A 20946-nucleotide genomic window follows, 5' to 3' on the forward strand; every position below is an offset into this window, starting at 1 on the left:
AAAGAAAGAAAGAAAGAAAGAAAGAAAGAAAGAAAGAAAGAAAGAAAATACCCAAATACAAACACGCAAAGACAAAGAAGCCGGTTTGGTGAAAGACAAAGAAGCCGGTTTGGTGAAAGACAAAGAAGCCGGTTTGGTGATCTTCTGCCCCAGATATACATAGCCGATATAGCAACCATGGAATCTATTACTCTAAAATGATGTACCAGACAACATCATTTGTGTGAAGTAATTATACTTTCAGGGAATTACCTTAAGAATATTATTTCTTTTTAGAAAATGCCACACAGCATCTACACTTATTCAGAGAAAGACAGCATCAGAAAATGTAGGAGAAGGCAAGAGTCACACTTCATGGGACAAAATTTGCCTACTAGTATTTCATGATTCAGCCAATAGGATTACTCCTTTTTCTACAAAAACCTGAGTTCCTCAAGGGCAGCCTGCTTTGTCTGATTTTATTGTCTCCTCACATGGTTCCTGGAAAGTTCTATGTCCACGGATGACTCGATAAAGACATGACAAGTGGTTGTGTTTTAAATCCATATATTCCAAAGGGACGCATAAGCAGTTGAACTCTGACTAATCCGAGTACAGGCTTCTAAAAGGAACGTTTAAGAACATATTTGTTAAAGAACACTCAGAAGTACTTTTTCTGAAAGGGCACAGGAAAACCCTGAAGCCAACTAAGTATCAGAAATAGCATCCATTAATCTTTTGCCAAGCAGCATGAAGTAAAGATGCCTTTGAAAGGAATTGCCCTTAGAAAAGAGTCATGGTTTAATGTGCTTTGTTTGGAATACCTTCTTTTTAGGAACCGGCACCTGCATCTGAATGACAGCCTCTGCTTCTGGGCATGGAGTGGAGTGGATAATGATGCCGATGACATTTATGGTCCAATGTTTTAAGAATTAATTTACAATGGAGATGGTTCTCTGTGCAGTGAATACATCACTGCAATGAAAGTTTGACGCCTACTTTATCAGCTATAAACCATGCAGGCTAGCTTAAGCCCTTCAGAAAGCAAGTGCTGCAGACATTACTCACCATCATTTGTGGTTCAATAATTCACTGGGAAGATACTTGAAATGTGGAAGTAATGTGACTTTAATGAAAACAAAAACAAAAGCCTACACAGAGATTTAGAGAGAAAGAAGCAATGGAAGGAGATAGAAAAATTCATGTGAAGTATGTCTTTATATTCTTCCGTCAGTGGTTTTAAAATGGTGCTGGCCACTTATTGTTAGACAAATAATAGATAATATTGTCTTTCAACTTCTGGAATATTCACTAAATGACTCTAAGTATCTATTCTTTAAAAAGAAGTTGGTTTCTACTCAACATTATTAAAATATACTGTTAATAAACTCAGTGTAAGTATCGATCATATTTTTGGAAGATATGAAAGAAACATAATTGCAAATTAATGACAGAATAGAAAATGGTAAAATGAGTGTTTACAACACAGTAAGTGACAATAAGTAACTAAAAGGCTGGTTAGTGAGAAACAGAGGGATTATGTCAAAAGAATAGACTGTGGATAAGTTTTTTGATTGAAATTAATATTCCTCAACATCTGCTTTGATACCCTGATGGGTAGAGTCTCTCAGAGGCCCTCTGTGGTAGGTTACTATCCTGTCACCTGTCTTTTCCTACTTCCGATGTGTATCCTGTTTGCCTTTCTGAATGAGGATTATGCCTATTTCCTAGGGTCCTCCTTGTTATTTAGCTTCTTTACGGCTATAGATTTTAGTATGTTTATCCTGTATTATATGGGTAATATCCACTTATAAGTGAGTACATACCATGTGTGTCATAGCCAAACTTTGGGCAGTGTGTAGGGGATATTTTTTAATTAATTTTTAATTAATTAATTAATCAATTAATTGCAATCTGTTCACTTTGTATCCTGTCTGTAGTCCCCTCCTTCTCTCCCCCCCAGTCCCACCCACCCTCCCTCTTCTTCTCTGCCCCTTACTTAGTCCACCGATAAGGGACTCCTCCCTTTGTATCTGACCTTGGCCTATCAGGTCTCATCAGGACTGGCTGCATCATCTTCCTCAGTGGCCTGGCAAGGCTGCACCCGCCCCCCCCCAAAGGGAAGGTGATAAAAGAGCTGGCAACTGAGTTCATGTCCTTACTGGGGAACCCACTTGGAAACTGAGCAGCCAATGGGCTTCCTCTGAACAGGGAGTGTAGGTCTTCTCCATGCATGGTCCTTGGTTGGAGTATCTCTGCAGGCGGCCCTGGGTCCAGGTGTTTTGGCTCTGTTGGTCTCTTTGTGAAGCTCATGTCCCGTCCAGGTTAAGGGCAGGGAATCTTATGGAAGAAGAGGGAGATAGCCTGGTCGTGTTATGTTGAAGTAAAATCTTATCAAACCTTTTAAACTAACTAAATAGGAGAAATAATTATTTTTAGATAATTTATAGAGTAAGCTTAGTATCAGGACATGCTATTACTTCTATGAGCATTTACATTTGACTGGAAATTATACTTTGTCTGGCAGTTTTAAACCATTTTTGAATTTTGATCATATATGTATTACTGACAAGAGAAAAGAAAGAAAAAATGGTATTCTATGTTCCTCTTGATCCATCCAACTTCTGGCTGCAGTATTTATCATTATTGTTCAAACATATAACAACAACATCATCTCTTGGGCCACTGACTTACCAGATTTCTAAATTAAAAATAATATATTGGTAATATTGATAATATTGGTAGGTATTTCTCTAAACACTTTCTCTCATCCCTTAGTTCGAATTCTTCTGGCTATTTATACATACAACGTATTGTATTCACCTATGTTTTAATTACTAGGAACTGGTTTCAGAGCCTAAAACATATGATAACTAGTTCTCAAATAAAGTGAGGATGTGAGTATTGAAACCTGGGTATTATGATCGAGGAAGACAGCCATGCAAAGGAGGAAAGTAGTTTGATTAATTTACAGACTGGGGCCTAGTAACATGACCAGGGTCGCTCTTACTTCAAAGGTAATTCTATTAGCTATTATACCCAATGCTTTTCACATTATCCAAATTGGCTCAGAAGACCACAAAGCTCCCAGTGTGATATTACAAAAGTCTCAGTTTGTGAAAGTATACCTTGGATTGACTGGTAATATTAACATGAAACTGGAATTCATCAAGGATGCTAGGAAGATCGAATATTTAAGTTTCGTCCTGGCCAGGACTCTAATTTGAACAATTTTACTTCGAGGTTCTATTTTTGACTAGTTAAGCCAGTCATCCTGTTTGGCACAGTTGTGCAGGGTTGCTATGCTTCCTTTAATCTGCTGTCACATTCCACTCCAGAGGTGGGTGAAATGACTCTTATTTATATGTAATTCTAAAAGCATTCTTAGATGCTTTGGGTTGGCAATATATCAATGTAAGACAATTCTCTCTAAAACATCAAAGACTTTGAAATTCTTTATTTGACTTTATAGAAAATTATTCTGATCCCTCACATGTTCATAGACTATTTTTATGTAAATATTTCTAACTCCATGATTATAAAATGTCTCTGTAGTAGTTACTTGGTTTTTCATGATGAGTAGATTCTAAATTTATGATACTATTGACACAGTATATCCTGTCTTTCTAAAAGAGATTATATCATTTCAAACAGGATGAACTTTTTGATCTACAATCAGATATAAAAAGAAATGTAAATTCTTCAAGTAGAGGTGCTACTCACGTGTACACACTAATGAGAAAATAAAAATGGATTAAATGAGCATTTATTTTATATAATATGTGCCTGATAGAAAACTAGGTGAAAACATTTCAGACTTGTTTTCATCTATAGAATGTCTGGCACCACAATAATGATTCTTTTATGGCCACACACAAATTCACTTTTTTTAATTAAACTTCCAATGCTCACCCAGCTAATGTTACCTTTTGCAAATGGAGACTGGATTAACTTAAAGAAATTATAATTTTAATGTTCATTTTTCTTTATTGTTGAGAATTTTATGTGTATGTGTAATGAAATCACCCCGTTTATCCCCTACAATTTCTGATAAATCAGCTCCCTATATATCAATCCCCCCTCCGCATGTGTGTGTGTGTGTGTTTCTCTTTCTTTTGATAACCCACTAAGTCCAATTAATGTTTCATATGAGGCCATCCACTGGTGAATGAGAGAACTCTGTATCACCTTTGATCTTAAATTTTCATGCTTTCAAGTTTTATTTATAATTTTTTCCTCAACATTTTATCACTATCAGTGTTTAATTATAATAACATTGTTTCATTAAATATCTAGAATTCTTAAAAATCTATTATTATTTTGGTTACTTTGGAAGATGATACTTCTAGTGAGTGGCACAGGAGATTGAGGTGTTTTGTTTTTATTTCACATTTTAACTGAGTACATAACATGTTAACAGAAGGAAAGTGTTAACATTTAATTATCTGTGAAATATTTTCAGAGTTAGCTTTGATGTGAAAAAAATAATACTCTGAGAACTGCAAGCCTATAAGCTTGAGGCAACAAACTACAATAAATAGTATGTAAAAGATCACTTTTTTATACTGTTTTTTTTTTTTCACTTTCTACTTTATTTATTAGCTCTCTTATTTGGGTATTGATATTTCTGCTGTACTACCGTTCTTTTCCTAGTGATTGTCAGCAATGGCAACCTGATTAAGCATTTCCTAGGAGGAAGGCAAGAGATCATAATGAGGATTGTCTTAAGATGAACTCAATGTACTCATAAGGGTGGATAGCAAATTTCAGTTCTATGTTTCTAAAGGTTTGATGGAGACACGTCACAAAACTGTGACATCTGGATGGTGGTACCTCACCCTCCATGTTTAGATGTGTAGAATCATGCACAAACAGCCCCAGTGGTTCAATCAGTAACTTTCAATGAACAACACCTAGGGCTAGTATGGATTAAAAGGCAACAGTACCTCATGCATGAGCTATTGCAAAATCCCCATCCTAATTCACCCTCTCCCCACCCCACAGCTTCAGAATACTGGCATACCATTTGCAAAGCCTCAGTTACTTGCTTTCAGTACTTGGCCTTGCCTAGGGTTTCCACTGAGCCCTTATTGCTGAATAACACTATAATAGGAGAATTTATAATTTCTTCACTTGCAAACTGATTGTGTTACATACAGTCCAAGTCCTTCCTCGGCCATCAATAAAGTGGGTAACACTCAACTCTTTGAGTAGTTTCCATTCTTAGTTGTATGCGATGTGTACCAGACCTCATGATAGGTCCATGTAATACTAATAGGTCCATGAATAGAAATAATTATTTTTTGCTGATATATCAATCAATGCATGTAAATTATATTTTGTAATGAAAAGAACATGTTCAATAAAAATGCTTTTTCTTTTCCTTTGTACCTTATTGCCTTCACTATAAACTCCCACCAATTGTAGGATACCAAATTTGAAGAAAAGAAAAAAAATAATCTTTTCAGCAAAAAAAGAAATGTTACCCCATAATGTGCACAAAAGGGGAAATGCTCTGGCTAATTTCACATACTAAACTTGCTAATTCCAACATAGTGGTTCTTTAATCCCAGCACTTAGGAAGCAATGACAGAGGCAGGCAGAGCTCAGATATTTGTTAATTCATGGCCATCCTGGTCTACAAAATGAGTTCCAGGACAGCTAGTGCCACGTACTGAGACCATGCCACACCCCACACCCACCCACACACCAAAAGAAAATATGTTATTTAACCAAAGAAAAGCAATCTTGCTTGTATTACCACTACTGGTATTATTTTTATTTTTATTTTTTATTTTTGGTCTTATGCTCCAGATTGCTTTCAACAACCAGGAAAATAAGAACTGACTCCTATTGCTGTCACTTCTATCCTTGTTGTAATCACCGTCTGAAGAGAAATATATAGTTGACAGCTGAAAATATGAATGGTCTAATGAAGAAAAAACCTGTAGATCAACATTTGGAAGATGTTAAACATGACTCATTCTACTGAAGGTGTTCTGGAGCCAGGTCATAGGCAGGATTTACGAATGCACCAACAGCAGTCACTGGGTCCATGGAACTAAAGAGCTGAATGTGTAAACCAGGAAGAAAGATTATCTAGATAGAAAAATTATTTGAGTTCGGGACTTCTTGGCTATAGAGTGTCTATCCTAAATTTGACATCAATGGGGGCTCTCAAGGAGACCATGAAGTTGCTTAAAGAGGTGTGGTCAAAGTTAGGAGTAGTTCAAAACTGATGCCTGAGCTGAGATCTATAGGAGAGTGTGGATTATACAGGTGAAGTAGAAAGGAGCTCTGCAGAGTTTTTAGACAGAAGAGAAGGTGTAAAGAATCAAGATGACTGAGGAAATCCCCTTCCATAGAATCATGTAAAACTATGCCTGTTTCCATTAACAACATCCACATATATATTGGTTTAAGTAAAATATAATAATTTGTAAGCTCCAAAATGTATAAAATATGGGGAAAAGCAGATATTCAGATATTTTAGGATCTGTTTGCCCAATGATCACTTTCAAGAATATATCTACTGAGTTGGCTTTATTGTCATGCCAGATCTGCTCTGACAGTTATCTTGAAGAAAATAAAAACCTCATAAAATATTACTCAAGCAGAAAGAGAATTGCTTTTTCCTTGTAGTTCCTGCAAGGACTAAGGGTATCGCTCAGTGGAAGAGCACTTGGCTAGCATGTATGATACCCTAGGCTCTATCCACAATCTTGTCAGCAGAAAAATAAAAGAAAGGAAAGGAGGGAAGGAAGGAAGAAGGAAGAGAAAAAGAAGAAAGAGAGAGAGAGAAGAGATTCCAAGGCTGGCAGTGATTGAACAACTTGAGCCCCATGTCCATCCATAAAACAATCTCTGTGGCCACAGAACAAGATGAACTCATGGGCAGAGCTGAATGACTCACTTCTGCAGCCAGCTGATAGTGTCAATCCCATGAATATCAGAACTCAAGTAAAGGAAGTATCAAGTCCTTATCACAAAATGTGGATACTGTAGTCTAAAGAAGATAACCAGAGAAGGCTAAAAAGATTCCATAACAAATTTAGAAAGAAAGAGTCATAGTTTAGAGGTAGATTTGTAGACTATTTAAGAAAATAAAGTAGTAAGAGTATATAATGAATTAGACAGGACTGTAAGAGGAGGCAAGACAGAAATGTCAGATAGAACCTACAGTATGAGTATCACTCGTTGAGTGAGTCAGTGTTGAATGGAAGCTGAATTTGGAAACACAGAGTGGGGTCTTGGTGTACGACAGGAATCCTGAATACAACCTGATTCCAGAAGTCGTGCAGTGTACTAAGTCACATTTGACAGTGAGCTTAATTTGGAGTATGTTGAGCTGCAGAATTCCTTGAGATTTTCAAAGGTCTTTTAGCAAATTACTGGGAGATATTTACATAAGAAATTATCCGCCATTGCAGTATTACAGTGACTAATACATCAACAGTCTAGAGATTTCAAGACTGTCAAGTATCCTGGGTAATGATAGAAACACAAGACATGGACTGAACTGAGTAAAAGGTGAGGAATGGGGAGTTCCAGTCACTTTGATGAGTTATTCACTGATACAAACTCATGATTATTACTACCACCAAAAGAAGTTGGTTAACCTACTTTGCTTTAATTCTTGACTGGCTTTATAACCTGCTTTACTAAAAGAATTGTGAATTGAAGGTGCAGTGGCCCCAGAAGCTCCTATGTTTGAACACTACATTTTCAGAAGGTGGTGACACTGGTTGGGAAGATTGTGGACTCTTTAAGCGGTGAGGAAGTGTGCTTCTGGAGACGGGCCTTTTGCCCATCCATATTTCCTGCTCATTCTTAGCTTCCTGAGGTGCAATGAGACGTTTTTCTCTTGCCACCATGACTATCCAGGAATGACAGAACATAAACCGAAATAAACACTTCCTTTCTCACATTCCTTCTTTATTTTTGTTGTTGATGATGCTACAGCAAAAAGAGAAGTACCTAGTTCATACAACACAGCAGAAATCATGATTTTTATTGGTAAGTCATAAGAAGCCTTAAAAATGTCTATCAAAGAGATGCAAATCAAAACGACCCTGAGATTTCACCTTACACCCATCAAAATGGCTAAGATCAAAAACTCAAGGGACAATACATGCTGGAGAGGTTGTGGAGAAAAGGGAACCCTCCTCCATTGCTGGTGGGGATGTAAACTTGTACAACCACTTTGGAAATCAATCTGGTGCTTTCTCAGACAATTAAGAATAGCGCTTCCTCAAGATCCAGCTATACCACTCCTAGGCATATATTCAAAAGATGCTCAAGTACACAAGGACATTTGTTCAACCATGTTTGTAGCACTTTTATTCGTAATAGCCAGAACCTGGAAACATCCCAGATGTCCATCAACGGAGGAATGGATACAGAAATTGTGGTACTTTTACACAGTGGAATACTACTCAGCAATTAAAAACAAGGAAATCATGAAATTGCAGGCAAATGGTGGGATCTAGAAAAGATTATTCTGAGTGAGGTATTCCAGAAGAAGAAAGACACACACGGTATATACTCACGTATAAGTGGGTACTAGACCTATAAGACAGGATAAACATACTAATATCTGTATGTTTAGATACAGAAGATAAACAAGAAAGAGGACCCTGGGTAAGATGATCAACCCTCACTTAGAAAGACAGATGGGATGGATAGGAGCCTACCACTGAGGGCCTCTGAAAGTCTCTACCTAGCAGTGTATCAAAGCAGATACTGAGACTCATAACCAAACCTTCGGCAGAGTATAGGGAATCATATGAAAAAAGGGGGAGTTAGTATGACCTGGAGAGGACAGGAGCTCCACAAGGACCAAATATATCCAAACACAGGGTTTTTTTTGTGAGACTGTTTCCCCAACCAAGGACCATGTATGGATATAACCTAGAACCCCTGCTCGGATGTAGCCCACGGTATCTCAGTATCCAAGTGGGTACTCTAGTAAGGGGAACAGGGACTATTTCTGACATGAACTCAATGGCTGGCTCTTTGACCTCCCCCCACACACACCTGAGGGAGGAGCAGCCCTGCTAGGCCACAGAGGAGGACTTTGCAGCCAGGCTTGAAGATACCTGATAAAACAGGGTCAGATGAAAGGGGAGGAGGACCTCCTCTATCAGTGGACTTGGAAAAGGGTAGGGAGAAAATGAGGGAGGGAGGGTGAGATTGGGAGGAAATGAGGGAGTGGGATACAGCTGGGATACAAAGTTAATAAACTGTAACTAATATTAAAAAAATAAAAATTAAAAAAGTCTGCCCGAGGCTCCTGAAACATGTGATGTGAATTCTGCTAGTAATATGTGTTCTCAGGAATTATTACTCTTTTATGTTTTGCATTTCTTATTTGTACAAGGATAAAGTTGAATATTTGTTAGTCATTGCTTCATCATTATTTCTTGCTTAATCTCTATTGATGTGTGTTGCTTGGTATGTAGTTAGGATTTGTCTTATTTTCTGCTTTACAGATGATAGCTTTTACAAGACTTTATGAGTATAATAACTTTAGTGGTCAATTTTTGTAATCTTGTTACAAAGTAAATCACTAACTAACTAAAATACCTATAATTACAATTCTATACATAAATAAACTTGATATTTTGTACTCTGTAGGAAATGTGAGGACATTCAGTGCTAATATTTTCAGAAGTACTTTGTTATTCAAACGGGGCTTTTCTAGGGTTACAAATAGCTGCACATTAATATTATTTCCAGAAAAACCACCTCCATAGACAGAGAATTAAATATCTTCTTTAATCTAGCAACTTTTATAACCCAAAGGGAGGGTTGCAGGAAATACCACTCTCAGATTAAATAATAGCAAGGAAGTCATTCTAAAGAGGAATGTATGGGTATTAAATAGCCACAAATTTCATATCACTTGCATTTTTCAAATGAAAGGAAACTAAGACAATCAAGAGCTTGAGTATAGCAAGTAGCTTCCATATGGTGGCTGCCAATCTCTACAGTGCCTGAGACTCAATTTTCATAGAAAGCTCTGGGCTCTTCCTGGGAAACTTTTCTCCAGCTGAATTTTAGGTTAAGGAACATTATTGTCTCTGTTACTTCTAGAAGTTTGATTGTAGGTTAGTCCCTCCACTAAGGTGAAATGATCTGATATGAACTCAGAGGCAGCCCACCTAGCTGTCCACTTTCTGAGATCTGTAGATGACAAATCCTCCATTACCGCACATTTGTCAGTGCTGACACTTCACCTGCCCTGCTGCTTCCCTGGAGTAGAGAAGACTGGTCTGGGTTTCAGTCAGTAGGAGACCAGTTTCCAAAGGGAAACTGATGGCTGCAGAAAATGTGTTGTGGTGGGCAATCGGCTAAACAGACCTCTCAGCCTTCCATGTGGTAATGATAGAAACATGATTTATTGAACAACTTGGCATTGAGATTTTTGTCCCTAGTTGCCATTTGAATTAAATGTAGATCACTGGGAGAGGTCTATATACATTGAATACTTTATCAAGCAATACTTGTCTTAATTACATAAATTATATATTTTAAAGCAATACTTTCTGTTACTCATTGAACATATTCAGTGTACTTGCAGTTATAAAAATAGAATTCATAGGCATAGTCAGTGTTATTATATTCAAATGAAAAGTTTCATGAAGCTTTCTATAGTTTTTTATTTGTTTTGTAGAGAATTACAAAACTGTATCTTTTTCATATTTAAAATATTTAATATTTAAATTATTATATATTTAAAATAATTTTAATATTTAATATTACAATAAAATTATATCCCTTTCTCCTTCCTTATCTTTCTTCCAAACCCTTCCATATACTCCCTCCTTGCTCTTTTTCAAATTCATAACCTCTTTTTCTTTAAAAAATATATGTGTAATGGTAAATATATAAATGCAACCTTCTCAATCCATACAATGTTACTGGTACGTATATGTTTACCAGGCTGACCATAAGTATTGAATAACTAATTGGTGTGCTTTTCTCTGGAAAGACTATTTCTCCCATACTCAGCATCTAATTTAATGGAACAGATGTGGTTCCATTTGAAACTTGACCTTAAAGAAAACCAGCATTTGAGTAAGTTTTTCCTTCCTTATTTTACTTCACTTTCTCTGTAGAAATAGCAAGTGAAGAAAATGTGCATAGCACAAGTTAATAACTGAAAGTTATGTTAAATCACACAAGAATCTTTATTTTGCATCTTAGAGCCTCTTCATCTAGAATCCTTATGATCCTGGATCAGGGAAAGTACGGACTTTTCTGTGTAGAACCAATCATCAATACAATGGTATCATCATTCATCACGTTAAACTAGTGACAGTGGCCACAACTGTTCTTGGCTCAGGCCTTCTCCTTCCTTTACATAATGGCCTATATTTCTTTGAACCTCATGACTTGACAAGCACAATAAAACTAATCAGAGATATGGCAAAGCCTTCTAGAGAACAGGAGTACTGACAACCTGCAGGAGAGTCTACACGCACTGATTAGAAATGCAACCTCAAACCTTAAGCAATTTATAATAATAGTTAAATTAAAGATTGAGTTGGGTGGTGTCCACTCTAATCCCAGCAATCAAGATGCACAGTCAGAGAAATCACAGAAGACTCACAGCTATCCTGTGAGTTTGAGATCAGCAAAGACAACCCAGAAAAACCTGTCTCAAAAAATAAAATAAAACATAATGTAAAGCGTGAAAGCATTATCTATGTTTGATCTCTATTAACATTTATTTTCTATGCTTTATGGATAATGTTTTTAAAATGTCTTAATGATTGCCTCAATTTAATTTTCTACTTAATCATCCACTTTTCATCCCAGTTTCTTCTGGAAGAGCTTTAAGGGTGTAATGAAACATACCTGTCCATCTCACATACAGGTACACATTCATAATGTACTTAGTGAAGCTTCTAAAAGACTATGAAAATGAGGGAGAATAACATATATTTCACTTTGCTATATAGGTAGAAGGTTTCTTATGCTGGCTTTCTAATAATAAGAGACATTTGTATACTTCCTTTAAATATTTTATTGCTAATAATAGTATATTTATTTATCAAGTTATTTTCAGTCATATAGAAAAAGTTAATAAACCTACCTTGTGATTGGCAAAGTACTGTAGATAGTAATGTGACATAATATTGTTTAGTCTTTTTTCTTAAACATATGAATTGTCTTGTAAATTTTTACTATCCTGTCCCATATACAACTAGATGGTGTATGAAATATCAACCAAAAGGGAGAAGCTTTATTTACCAGATATTCTTGAAATATGTTTAAAATGAAAATATATCTTCATAGGTGACATCAATAAGTCTAAAAGAAATTCATAAGTTATATTCATATTTATCTACAAGGCCACCTGTGTAATTACCTTCAACTCATACTTAAAGGCTTCATGTTGATGATTTGCTAATTCCACTAAGGATGTTATATTTAAAAACCCAGAAGCAAAGTAGTCATTCTAGTAAACAATTTTATTTATAGTGGAATTTACAAAATTTTTATATTTTGAAATTATCCACAATGCACTATTTATTGCTTACATTGAAAAGAAAAGTATTTCTTGTAAGAAAAGATGAAAATATATACCAATAGACAGCATTGTTATATTTTTATTTGATATAATACAAACAAAGATTAAAAAGAAAACCAAATGTTAAATATATTTTGAATTCCCTGTAATGGAGTCCAAACTATTAAAATGTTTTAGAAGAAAAAATATATAGATCTAAATACCAATGTTATTTTGATGAGCAATATTTACAATATATAAGTTAAGATTTGCTACAAGCAACTATCAATTCATTGCCCCCATCAGAAAAATATTTTTGAAACCACGTATCTAAAGCAAAAGGAAGCTAAGAGTAAAGACAAGAAGAATAGGCAGAGGAGAAGTCATCACTGCAAATGTGACTTTCAGTTAAATACACTTTCTTATAAAGTGGCCGGACAGTATTCACAACATGAAAAGCACATATTATGCACAGCTTGTCTTCCCTTCCGACGTGGGTGGCTTCATTTTCCCTGTGTAATATGCCCTCCTGTCAGGACTGATCATCGGGAGATAGTTCATAGAACATGATAGATAAGTCTGGAACTGGAGGGCCCCGGGGTTGCAGGCTGTGAACTGGTACTGGCAGCTGGAGAGAGGGAAGCTGTGTCCTGGAGAGACAACTCGGATGGCTCTGCAGACGTGATCCGATCCACGATGCTGGACAAACAATCCAAGCTGGATAGAGAGCTTTTATCTGTGGCACATGCTAACAGTACAAGGAGGAGAGTGGTTTAAGGAAAGATTATCCCCACACAGACGGGCTTGCTTGTGCTGCCCTCTAAACGGCAGGTCAGCACCTTTGACAGCGTAGGTCAGGTGATCCCAGAGAGCCCGATGTATAAATTTGCAGCAAATATCTAGCAATTCCTGAGGGTGGAGGTGTGTAGGAAGAAGAACCTGGTGATACTTCAAGCAAAAGTGAGTGTGTGTATGTGTGTGTGCGTGTGTGCTTCTGTCTGTCTGTCACGGTAATCTGGAGCAGAAAAACGTGTGTTTACTCTGCAGAAGCCTCCCCCATGAGAGCCATCACTTTTATTCCCTTTCCCAATACTACTTGGAAGGACAGACTGCCATGACAGACTGAATTATGAGACCAAACAGCCCTTAAATGTCTCTGAAGTTAACAATACTTACCGTTTGATATTTCGGGACAGTAGGCGCTGTCAAAGCTGCTGTTCTTCCTGGACCAGGCAGGACTGTTACATCCAGGCTGTAACACAAAGACACACAGGCATATATTTGCAAGTCCTGGCAAAAGACGCCCAGACCTAGGGAGAGACCCTGTGAGGACCCGAACTCAGTAAACTGAATGCTCTTATTTCCCTCCACAGCGCTGATTTAGGAAGGGGCTGCTGCCTCCAAATTGCCAGGGCACCAAGGTCAATCTCTGTGCTGCAAGACGAGGAAAGCAGAAGCCACGGGAAGACGATGAAATCCCACAGCAGTGTGACTGGGTTAACCATGCAAAATGGATTGCAGTAGAAAGAAGCTGCACTAATTCTGGGAGAGAACGCTTTCCCAAGGCAAAAGCATACCAAAACCTGGCAACAGTGGAGCAGATGCCCTCGAAAAGAAGGTATCAACACTTCCTCACAGCCAGGCCTCGGAGCACGGATTGGGATCATGCTGGGAATTCTTTCTAATTCTTCACTGAGTTATATACACTTGGTGGCAGCTGTACAGCAGGTTCCACTGTAGTGTATTTTGGAAATAACAGAGAAAACACTTAACTGGCCATTGAACATAACCTAGGGTACATGCCAACATTTTACTACCATGTACATACAAATGGAAGCAGCTAGGAAATCAAACTGAAATCCTGTAGGAGACAGGTTTTTTTTTTTTTTTTTTTTTTTTTTTCTTTGCATCTTTCTGCAACGGTCCCGCTGTACCTGTTTAAGAAGAGGTCTTAAGACTTTGAACAAAGACTATGGTAAGAGATAGTGGGGTCTTGAGCTGTGGCTTACCATGCCGTCGGAACAGCTGGAAGTGGGGCTGGTGGGCTCCGAGCAGCTCTGTCCTGGCAGGCTGTAATAGTTCTCCACCTGCTCCCTCAGCAGTTCCTGCAGGCTCTCGATGTAGCGGATGGCATTCCTGAGGATCTCCACCTTCGGGAGCCTCTGGTTGGGGTTGGTTGTGGTGCACCTCTTGAGCGTCTCGAAAGCTTGGTTGACCTTCTTCAGGCGTCTGCGTTCGCGCATGGTGGCGGCCTTGCGTCGATCCATTGTAGAGGACTTCCTCTTGCATGCTTTGCAGGCCCACATAAGGCAGTGGCCAGCCTGGTGATGGCCAGTAGGTGCGCGCACATGCTCCTCATCCTCCGAGCCCTGCAGCTCAGCTTTGTGTGCTCCGAAGGATGCCACTCTGGGTTCAAACTGGTCCCCAAACTCACCCTCAGGGGAGGGGATACAGGAGCTTTCATAGAAGTACTCAGCAGGTGAGAACTGGCAGCCATCCATCATGTCCATTCTTCAGACAGGCAGGTGGGTATACCTGGATTCAGCAGAGAGGCGGAAGAAACACGAGTCCCTGACTGCTGCAGGCCGGCAAACCCAAGGGGAGCTCCGGGTTTGGGATTGTTTCTCTGTAATTAACAAGGACAGGCGCCTGTTGGCCAGGGTTGGGTGGGTGGCTGAGGTTGGGGCTCTTTATATATTCATGGGGGATGGGAAGGGAGGCTGGTCCCTGTAACTGGGCGTTATTAGCATATCCCACCACAACCCCCACAGGGGCTGTCTGACAAACCTCTGTCTTTCTTCTAGAGACAATTTGCTGTTCACTGGCCCCTTTGACGCTAATGATTTTACTGCAGCCCAACCTGCTCTGTGGCCTTCTGGATCAATTAAACCAAGGGATCACTTCAAGGAGAGGGGTGGGGAGGGGCTTCCTGAAATTGATTGCACTTTAACGTAATCAGTAGCAGCATTGTAGTAAGACATTACGCTCTGTATTTCCATTTGACACCCAAAGGGAACCTAGCATCTGTATCCTGAACGCCAGGAGTCATCGCTTTGCTCTTGGGTGCTTGGTTCTCATTTTCATGAACTCCTCCTGAAGAGATTTTGTCAGGGTGCACCTTGCTAACAGTTGCTAAATGCTGAAGTGACATTTTCATTTATGGAGTGAACCTAGAGTGTGCTACTGTTTCAGAATCTGTGTGGTAAAGACAGAAGGGGTAAAGTCCTGTTGAGCTGGTCGTTCTGTGGGTGTGACCATAGCTGGAGTTGAAATGGTCTGGCTCCGGTCAGAGGGCACACTTTTTGTTTGCTGCTCTGAGGAGATGGCCTCAGGTGGACCAGGTGACCCTCTGGCATCCCTCCCCTTCTAGCTTCCTTCCTTCCTTCCCCACGCCCTTGTCTGTTGCCTATTCCTTTGTCAGGCTTAGGCTAGTACCTGCACAGGGAGATTTCCACGCAAATGGACAGTTACCGATGGACGGTCACCGGCCACAGTCTAGTTTCTCACAGTAAACTCCCCTTCTGGCCTGGAGTTTCTTCTCTCCAGAGTTTGCTGCTCCGCCCTATCATTTCTACAGACTAAACAGCCAGCCAGGCTTTGGGGGTCGCTAATTTTCTGCTTTCAGGCCAGCTAACACCGTTACAGATGGGTCCCAGCTGGCAGCACAGAGATCCTGGGCTAGTGTAAAATTTCCAGCTCCTCTAACAGAGTGGCTTCACACACTTTGCTGACAAAAGCCTTTCAGAAATGCAATTTGCAGACAGGCCTTTGAAACTTTGGTGAACTGAAGACAAAATGGGGGAAACTACCATTCATATAAAAAAATTAAAAAAAATAGCCCATTCCTCAGCTTTTACGATTTCTCCTCCACTGTTAACCCACTTTCAGATCACGTGCAAGGGGAGATGCTGCTCATAGTCAAGAAATGCCATTGCTTAAGTTCAACACAAGTATTCTGGGGCTTTGGACCTAGGTTTGTGGCCCCACTGTAAAAACGGAGTGTTCACAGTTCAGAGTGTCATCCAATTAAGTAAGTGCTGTGGATCAAAAGTGACTCTGTGTGTGTATGTGTCTGTGCGGGGTGGAGGGGTGCACTTTCTTTTCTGTTCTGATGATGATGATGATGATGATGATGATGATGGTGATGATAGTGGTGGTGATAATGACTCAAAGTCATTTTTCTAAAGCAACCACGACTGGCTGATTGGGTATCTAGAGGGGCCAGATAAATTGTACCTGTCTGTGTAGGAAAACACTCCAAGCAAGGCACCTACAAGCCAGAGTAACAGTGTCTGCCAGTCCCTGCACTTGAAGCTGTGTCTGTCTGTTCCCTCTACCCACTCCTGTCATCTGGAAGGTTTCTTCTGAAAAGCAGCTCCCGCCTCACACCACACCACATGATTAAGGGCTACTTAATCATCTGGCAAGTAGAAAATCAATCTGCGCTTTATTGGGACCTAATTACAAATGCACACCTTTGAAATGAATACAGTATCAGGACAACGCCACATAAAAAAGCTATAGCCGGAATGAAAGGTTCCTGCCTTATGTATGTGGACGCATCTGATTGAACCCGTGGAGCCTCTGTGACGCTAATTTAGAGAGGTAGACATTCTCACCTCCAATTCACAGCAAGAGCCACAGAGGGGCTTGGGTCAGCCACAACACAACACAGAACTATCTTCTTCCTCTTCCTGCTTTTTCCTCTTCCTTTCCTTCCTTTTTCTTCTCCCCCATCTCTCTTCTTCCTTCCATCCTTTTCTCCCTCCCCTTTTCCTCCCTTCCCTCTGTCTCATATTTAGGCTAACTAAAACATAGTAGTGGTGTAGATGCAAGCTTGAAGCAGAAGACAGGGGCTCTCTCTTGTTTGCCTCCTGGCTGCTTCTCAGGCAGTCCTCTTGGTGTTCTGTGCTAACAGCTACTGTCTTGAATCTACCAGGCACGGGTGATTTACTATTCTTCACCATTTCCACAGATTAACTCAGTACTCCAAAGAATTCTGTCATTCTATCTATCTATCTATCTATCTATCTATCTATCTATCTATCTATTTATCTATCTACCTATCGCCATCTATATCCATCTATTATTTGTTTATTTATTAATTTATTTTAAGGTAAACTTTAACTCTAGGGTTAAGTAATTTTCCCTTGTCCACAAGGATTTAAAGTAATCTCTTTATCTTTAGAAATGGCACTGAGCCCCTGGAGGTGCCTGAGTTTGCTTCATCAGTCATTCGCGCTCAGCCTTGCGTTCCACGGTATCCTCAGCTCACCAAGTAGTCTTTCTTGACTCCTGGGCTGGGAAGCGGTTGTCACTCAGGGGCCCTTGTGAGTAACAGGAGTTCTCAGAGGTTAGGGCTGTCTCTGGTAAGGTGATCGCAGAAACAAATTTGCCAGAGTGCAGCAGCAGGCAGAGTGGAACTAAAGAAGCAGGGAAAACATAAGTGCCGGGGCAGCTTAATGAGCGCTGCTGAGGAAGAGAGGGTCCAGGTTGAGGGCCCATGGGACTCAAGTGCTGAAAATAGGATCTCAGAACACAAGAATAAAAAATGAGACGAAACTTTTAAGACATCGCCACAGCCACAAAAAAGGGGGGGGGATCAAAAACTCGAGGTAGTCTGCAAAACATGAAGAAAACCCACTCCTGAGAGACGCCAATGTCTCCCCTGCCACTCAGAGATGTCTGGCTCTTTGCTCTGTGTTCTTCCCAGAACACACCAGGAAAAGAAGTGTGGAATTTGAGTGAACCTTATAGCAAAAGACAGAACAAAACAAAATCGGGGAAATGAAAAATGGAAGTATAGGAAACGTATATTTGGTTCATACAAAAAATACACAGACACAACGGCAGATGTCCACATGCACACGGGCACGCGCACAGCCATGCGCAGGCGTGTGCACAAAAGGAAGGAGGCCTTTCTCTTTACTTCTGGTCCTACCTGCAGAACTCTGGTTCTGCCTGTTGTAGATGACTTCCCAATGTGTTAAACAATTTTAAATTGTGATCAGCTCTGGGAGCCGGGCACACCTATGTAAACACATTAGTACCTGCCAGGGCTGTGAGAAGAATTTGTGGACCAGACAGCTGAGGAAGACGGTGGCCTCTGCTTGAATTTGAAGACTCCCAGGAGAGATCAAAGGACTATGTAAGGACATTTAGCAGCTTTGAGAGGAGAGAAAGTAGCCTGTCTCTTCATCACTACCTTTGTTGCTGCACATGGCAAGGACATTTCATGTCACAGGAATCAGGCTTGCAAAACACTTTCTTTCTGTAGATAGAATCCTCTAGGACTGAGGATCATTTTTGAAAGATTTAATTAGTTTGTGGAACTGAATGGAGGATTCTGTGGAAGGAAGTACCATGTCATTGCTTGTTACTAATGATCAGACAATAAGATACATAATATTTAAAGTCACATGCTTTTTAAGTCTTTATGTGGTAATGTGAAAGGAAGGGTCTCCAAATGAAGAAATGAGATAAATGTTTCCAAAGGGTGAGCATAAATGGTAGAGGAATGTCTTTATAAGTGACTTTCAGCATCTAGATTTTTCCTGCTCCTCTTATTAGTTGTTAAGAGCCCCTGAATTTCTGTCCTCCCCACCAAGAAAAAAAGAAAAAGAAAAAAATGAACCTCATGAAAGAGTTTTACAGAAAACTGAGATCATTTGACATGAGCAAATATCCCCAATGTCCAGGCTTAGAAGTCCATGATCCTGGTACAATGATGAAAGTTGGCTTGAGAGAGCTTATTGATATTTGATATCTATGAATTTTTTCAGTAATAGCATAACTGAAAACCACTCATTATTTAATATTTGACATTATATGAATCTCTGGGAAGAGATTTAGGTTCAATCCCAAAGTCCTTATCTTTACCAAGTTATTACGTCTTAATTTTCTGCTTCCATAGCCTTGTTTATTTTGGCTTTGGCCTCGGTTAAAGATTATCATCATTAATATCAAACAAAAACAGTTTAATCGCAAACACACCAAGGATTTCATTGGAAAGCCTAACATGTCATCTATAGCACTGAGGGTCACATGAACTCTTTGGAAAATATTTTCTCTATTTAATGAAGAGTCTTCATGGGCAACTTTACTCTAAACAATTTCTCAAGTTACGTAGCTAAGAAAGATAGAGAGGATTTGGTTTGCAAAGACTGATTAAAATCCATCGATGAGGAAAGACTATAAATTGATAAAAGCATTCTGCTGCAGAGTATTTCACATTACAAATCTTATTATAAATATGTGTAATTCTAAGGCAAATATGTTCAACAGATCCAGTTATGATATGCTAATTGCACAAAGAATTCAGTGTTTGAAAATACTGGTATAAAAAAACATTTTAGAGCAAATCCTTTAGATGTCAAAAATATTCAAACATATATAATATGTACTGTTAATAAAGACTGAGAGCACCCAGTTAGAGTTACACATATTCTGGTTGGGTAATTTGACTAGTGACTGCATTGGTATTTAGATCTGAAAGTTATGATGTAATTTAAAGTTTACTGTCTAGCTGCTCTTTGAGAAGGAAGTTTGTGGAAACAGTTGTCAGAGACAGCCAAACGATTCTACAGACCGTAAGATGTTCTTATCTTTGCCAAGGCTTCTCTTTCTGGGTGCAAAGTAGCTGAGGGCATAGTCTTTTGGCCATTGATAATGTGCCTTAGTTTTGAGTCCTGACTTTATACTCACCAGATGGAGAAATATTTGCACTCAAAGAATTCTCTAAAGTAGAAGCAGTAAGTGCAGTTTTTGATGGTTGTAGTTGGATTACATTAATACAAAACTAAGAATGGCTTATCCTTTTCCTCAGTATGATTACTCTCCCCAGCCGGAGTCAGCGAAGACAAGAAACTACAGATTTGGGTGACATACCTCTTGATAGCCAATTGAGATTTACTAATATAAAGTATAAAGAATTGATATTAGTGTCAGTTTGCCCTTTTTTGATGCAACACTTAGCATGTGTTAGTTTTGTGACTTTTCACAAGCCCATGAGACATGGAGTACCCTCCCTCCCATTATTTTATAAACAGGGGAATCAGGACTAAACAGGAACAGAGTTGGCTAGGGTTATACAGTAGCAGTCTGGATTTAGTTTAGGTAAAGAGGCCTGACAGAGACTCAGTAGTTTCTTAAACAACACAGCCACCTGCTTGTCTCAAACATTTTAAAAAGGAATTATATGCCAATGTGAGTTTCTTCAACTGAGCGTTCTGAGCTTTGAAGTATTTTAGAAGAATCCAGACTTTTTCACATGATCGGAAAATAAATTAGTTACAGATAGAGCAGAGACAACCAGGGCACCCCAATCTAAAATGCTCCAAAATACAAATATTTCCCCCTACCCACCCACCCCTCTACTGACAGTTCATGCTCAATATATTTCAGGTTTTGGTTGGATTTCTGGGTTAGAGACATTGAACCTCAACATTTCT

General features: G+C 39.2%; 1 protein-coding gene across 1 annotated transcript; it reads right to left on the reverse strand.

The window, feature by feature from the left end:
* Positions 1 to 13053: 13053 nt before the first annotated feature.
* On the reverse strand, positions 13054 to 15006 carry Myf5 (myogenic factor 5). The gene is made up of 3 exons (XM_055626203.1): positions 14506 to 15006; positions 13673 to 13748; positions 13054 to 13244 (listed from the first exon to the last, which is right to left on the reverse strand). Exons 1-3 carry the CDS (start codon positions 15004 to 15006, stop codon positions 13054 to 13056), a joined length of 768 nt encoding a protein of 255 aa, XP_055482178.1.
* Between the last annotated feature and the right edge of the window lie 5940 nt (positions 15007 to 20946).

This window comes from Psammomys obesus, unplaced genomic scaffold, assembly GCF_907164565.1.
Source record: "Psammomys obesus unplaced genomic scaffold, mPsaObe1.curated_primary_1811, whole genome shotgun sequence".
Lineage (NCBI taxonomy): Eukaryota > Metazoa > Chordata > Mammalia > Rodentia > Muridae > Psammomys > Psammomys obesus.

Bases quoted from the DNA above. Each gene is read 5' to 3' on its own strand.
- Myf5 (XM_055626203.1), bottom strand. From the start codon at position 15,006: ATGGACATGATGGATGGCTGCCAGTTCTCACCTGCTGAGTACTTCTAT. The intron at 13,749-14,505 runs GTAAGCCACAGC...TTTGTGTTACAG, and splicing joins CCAGCTGTTCCGACGGCATG to CCTGGATGTAACAGTCCTGC. The intron at 13,245-13,672 runs GTAAGTATTGTT...TTGTACTGTTAG, and splicing joins CTGTCCCGAAATATCAAACG to CATGTGCCACAGATAAAAGC.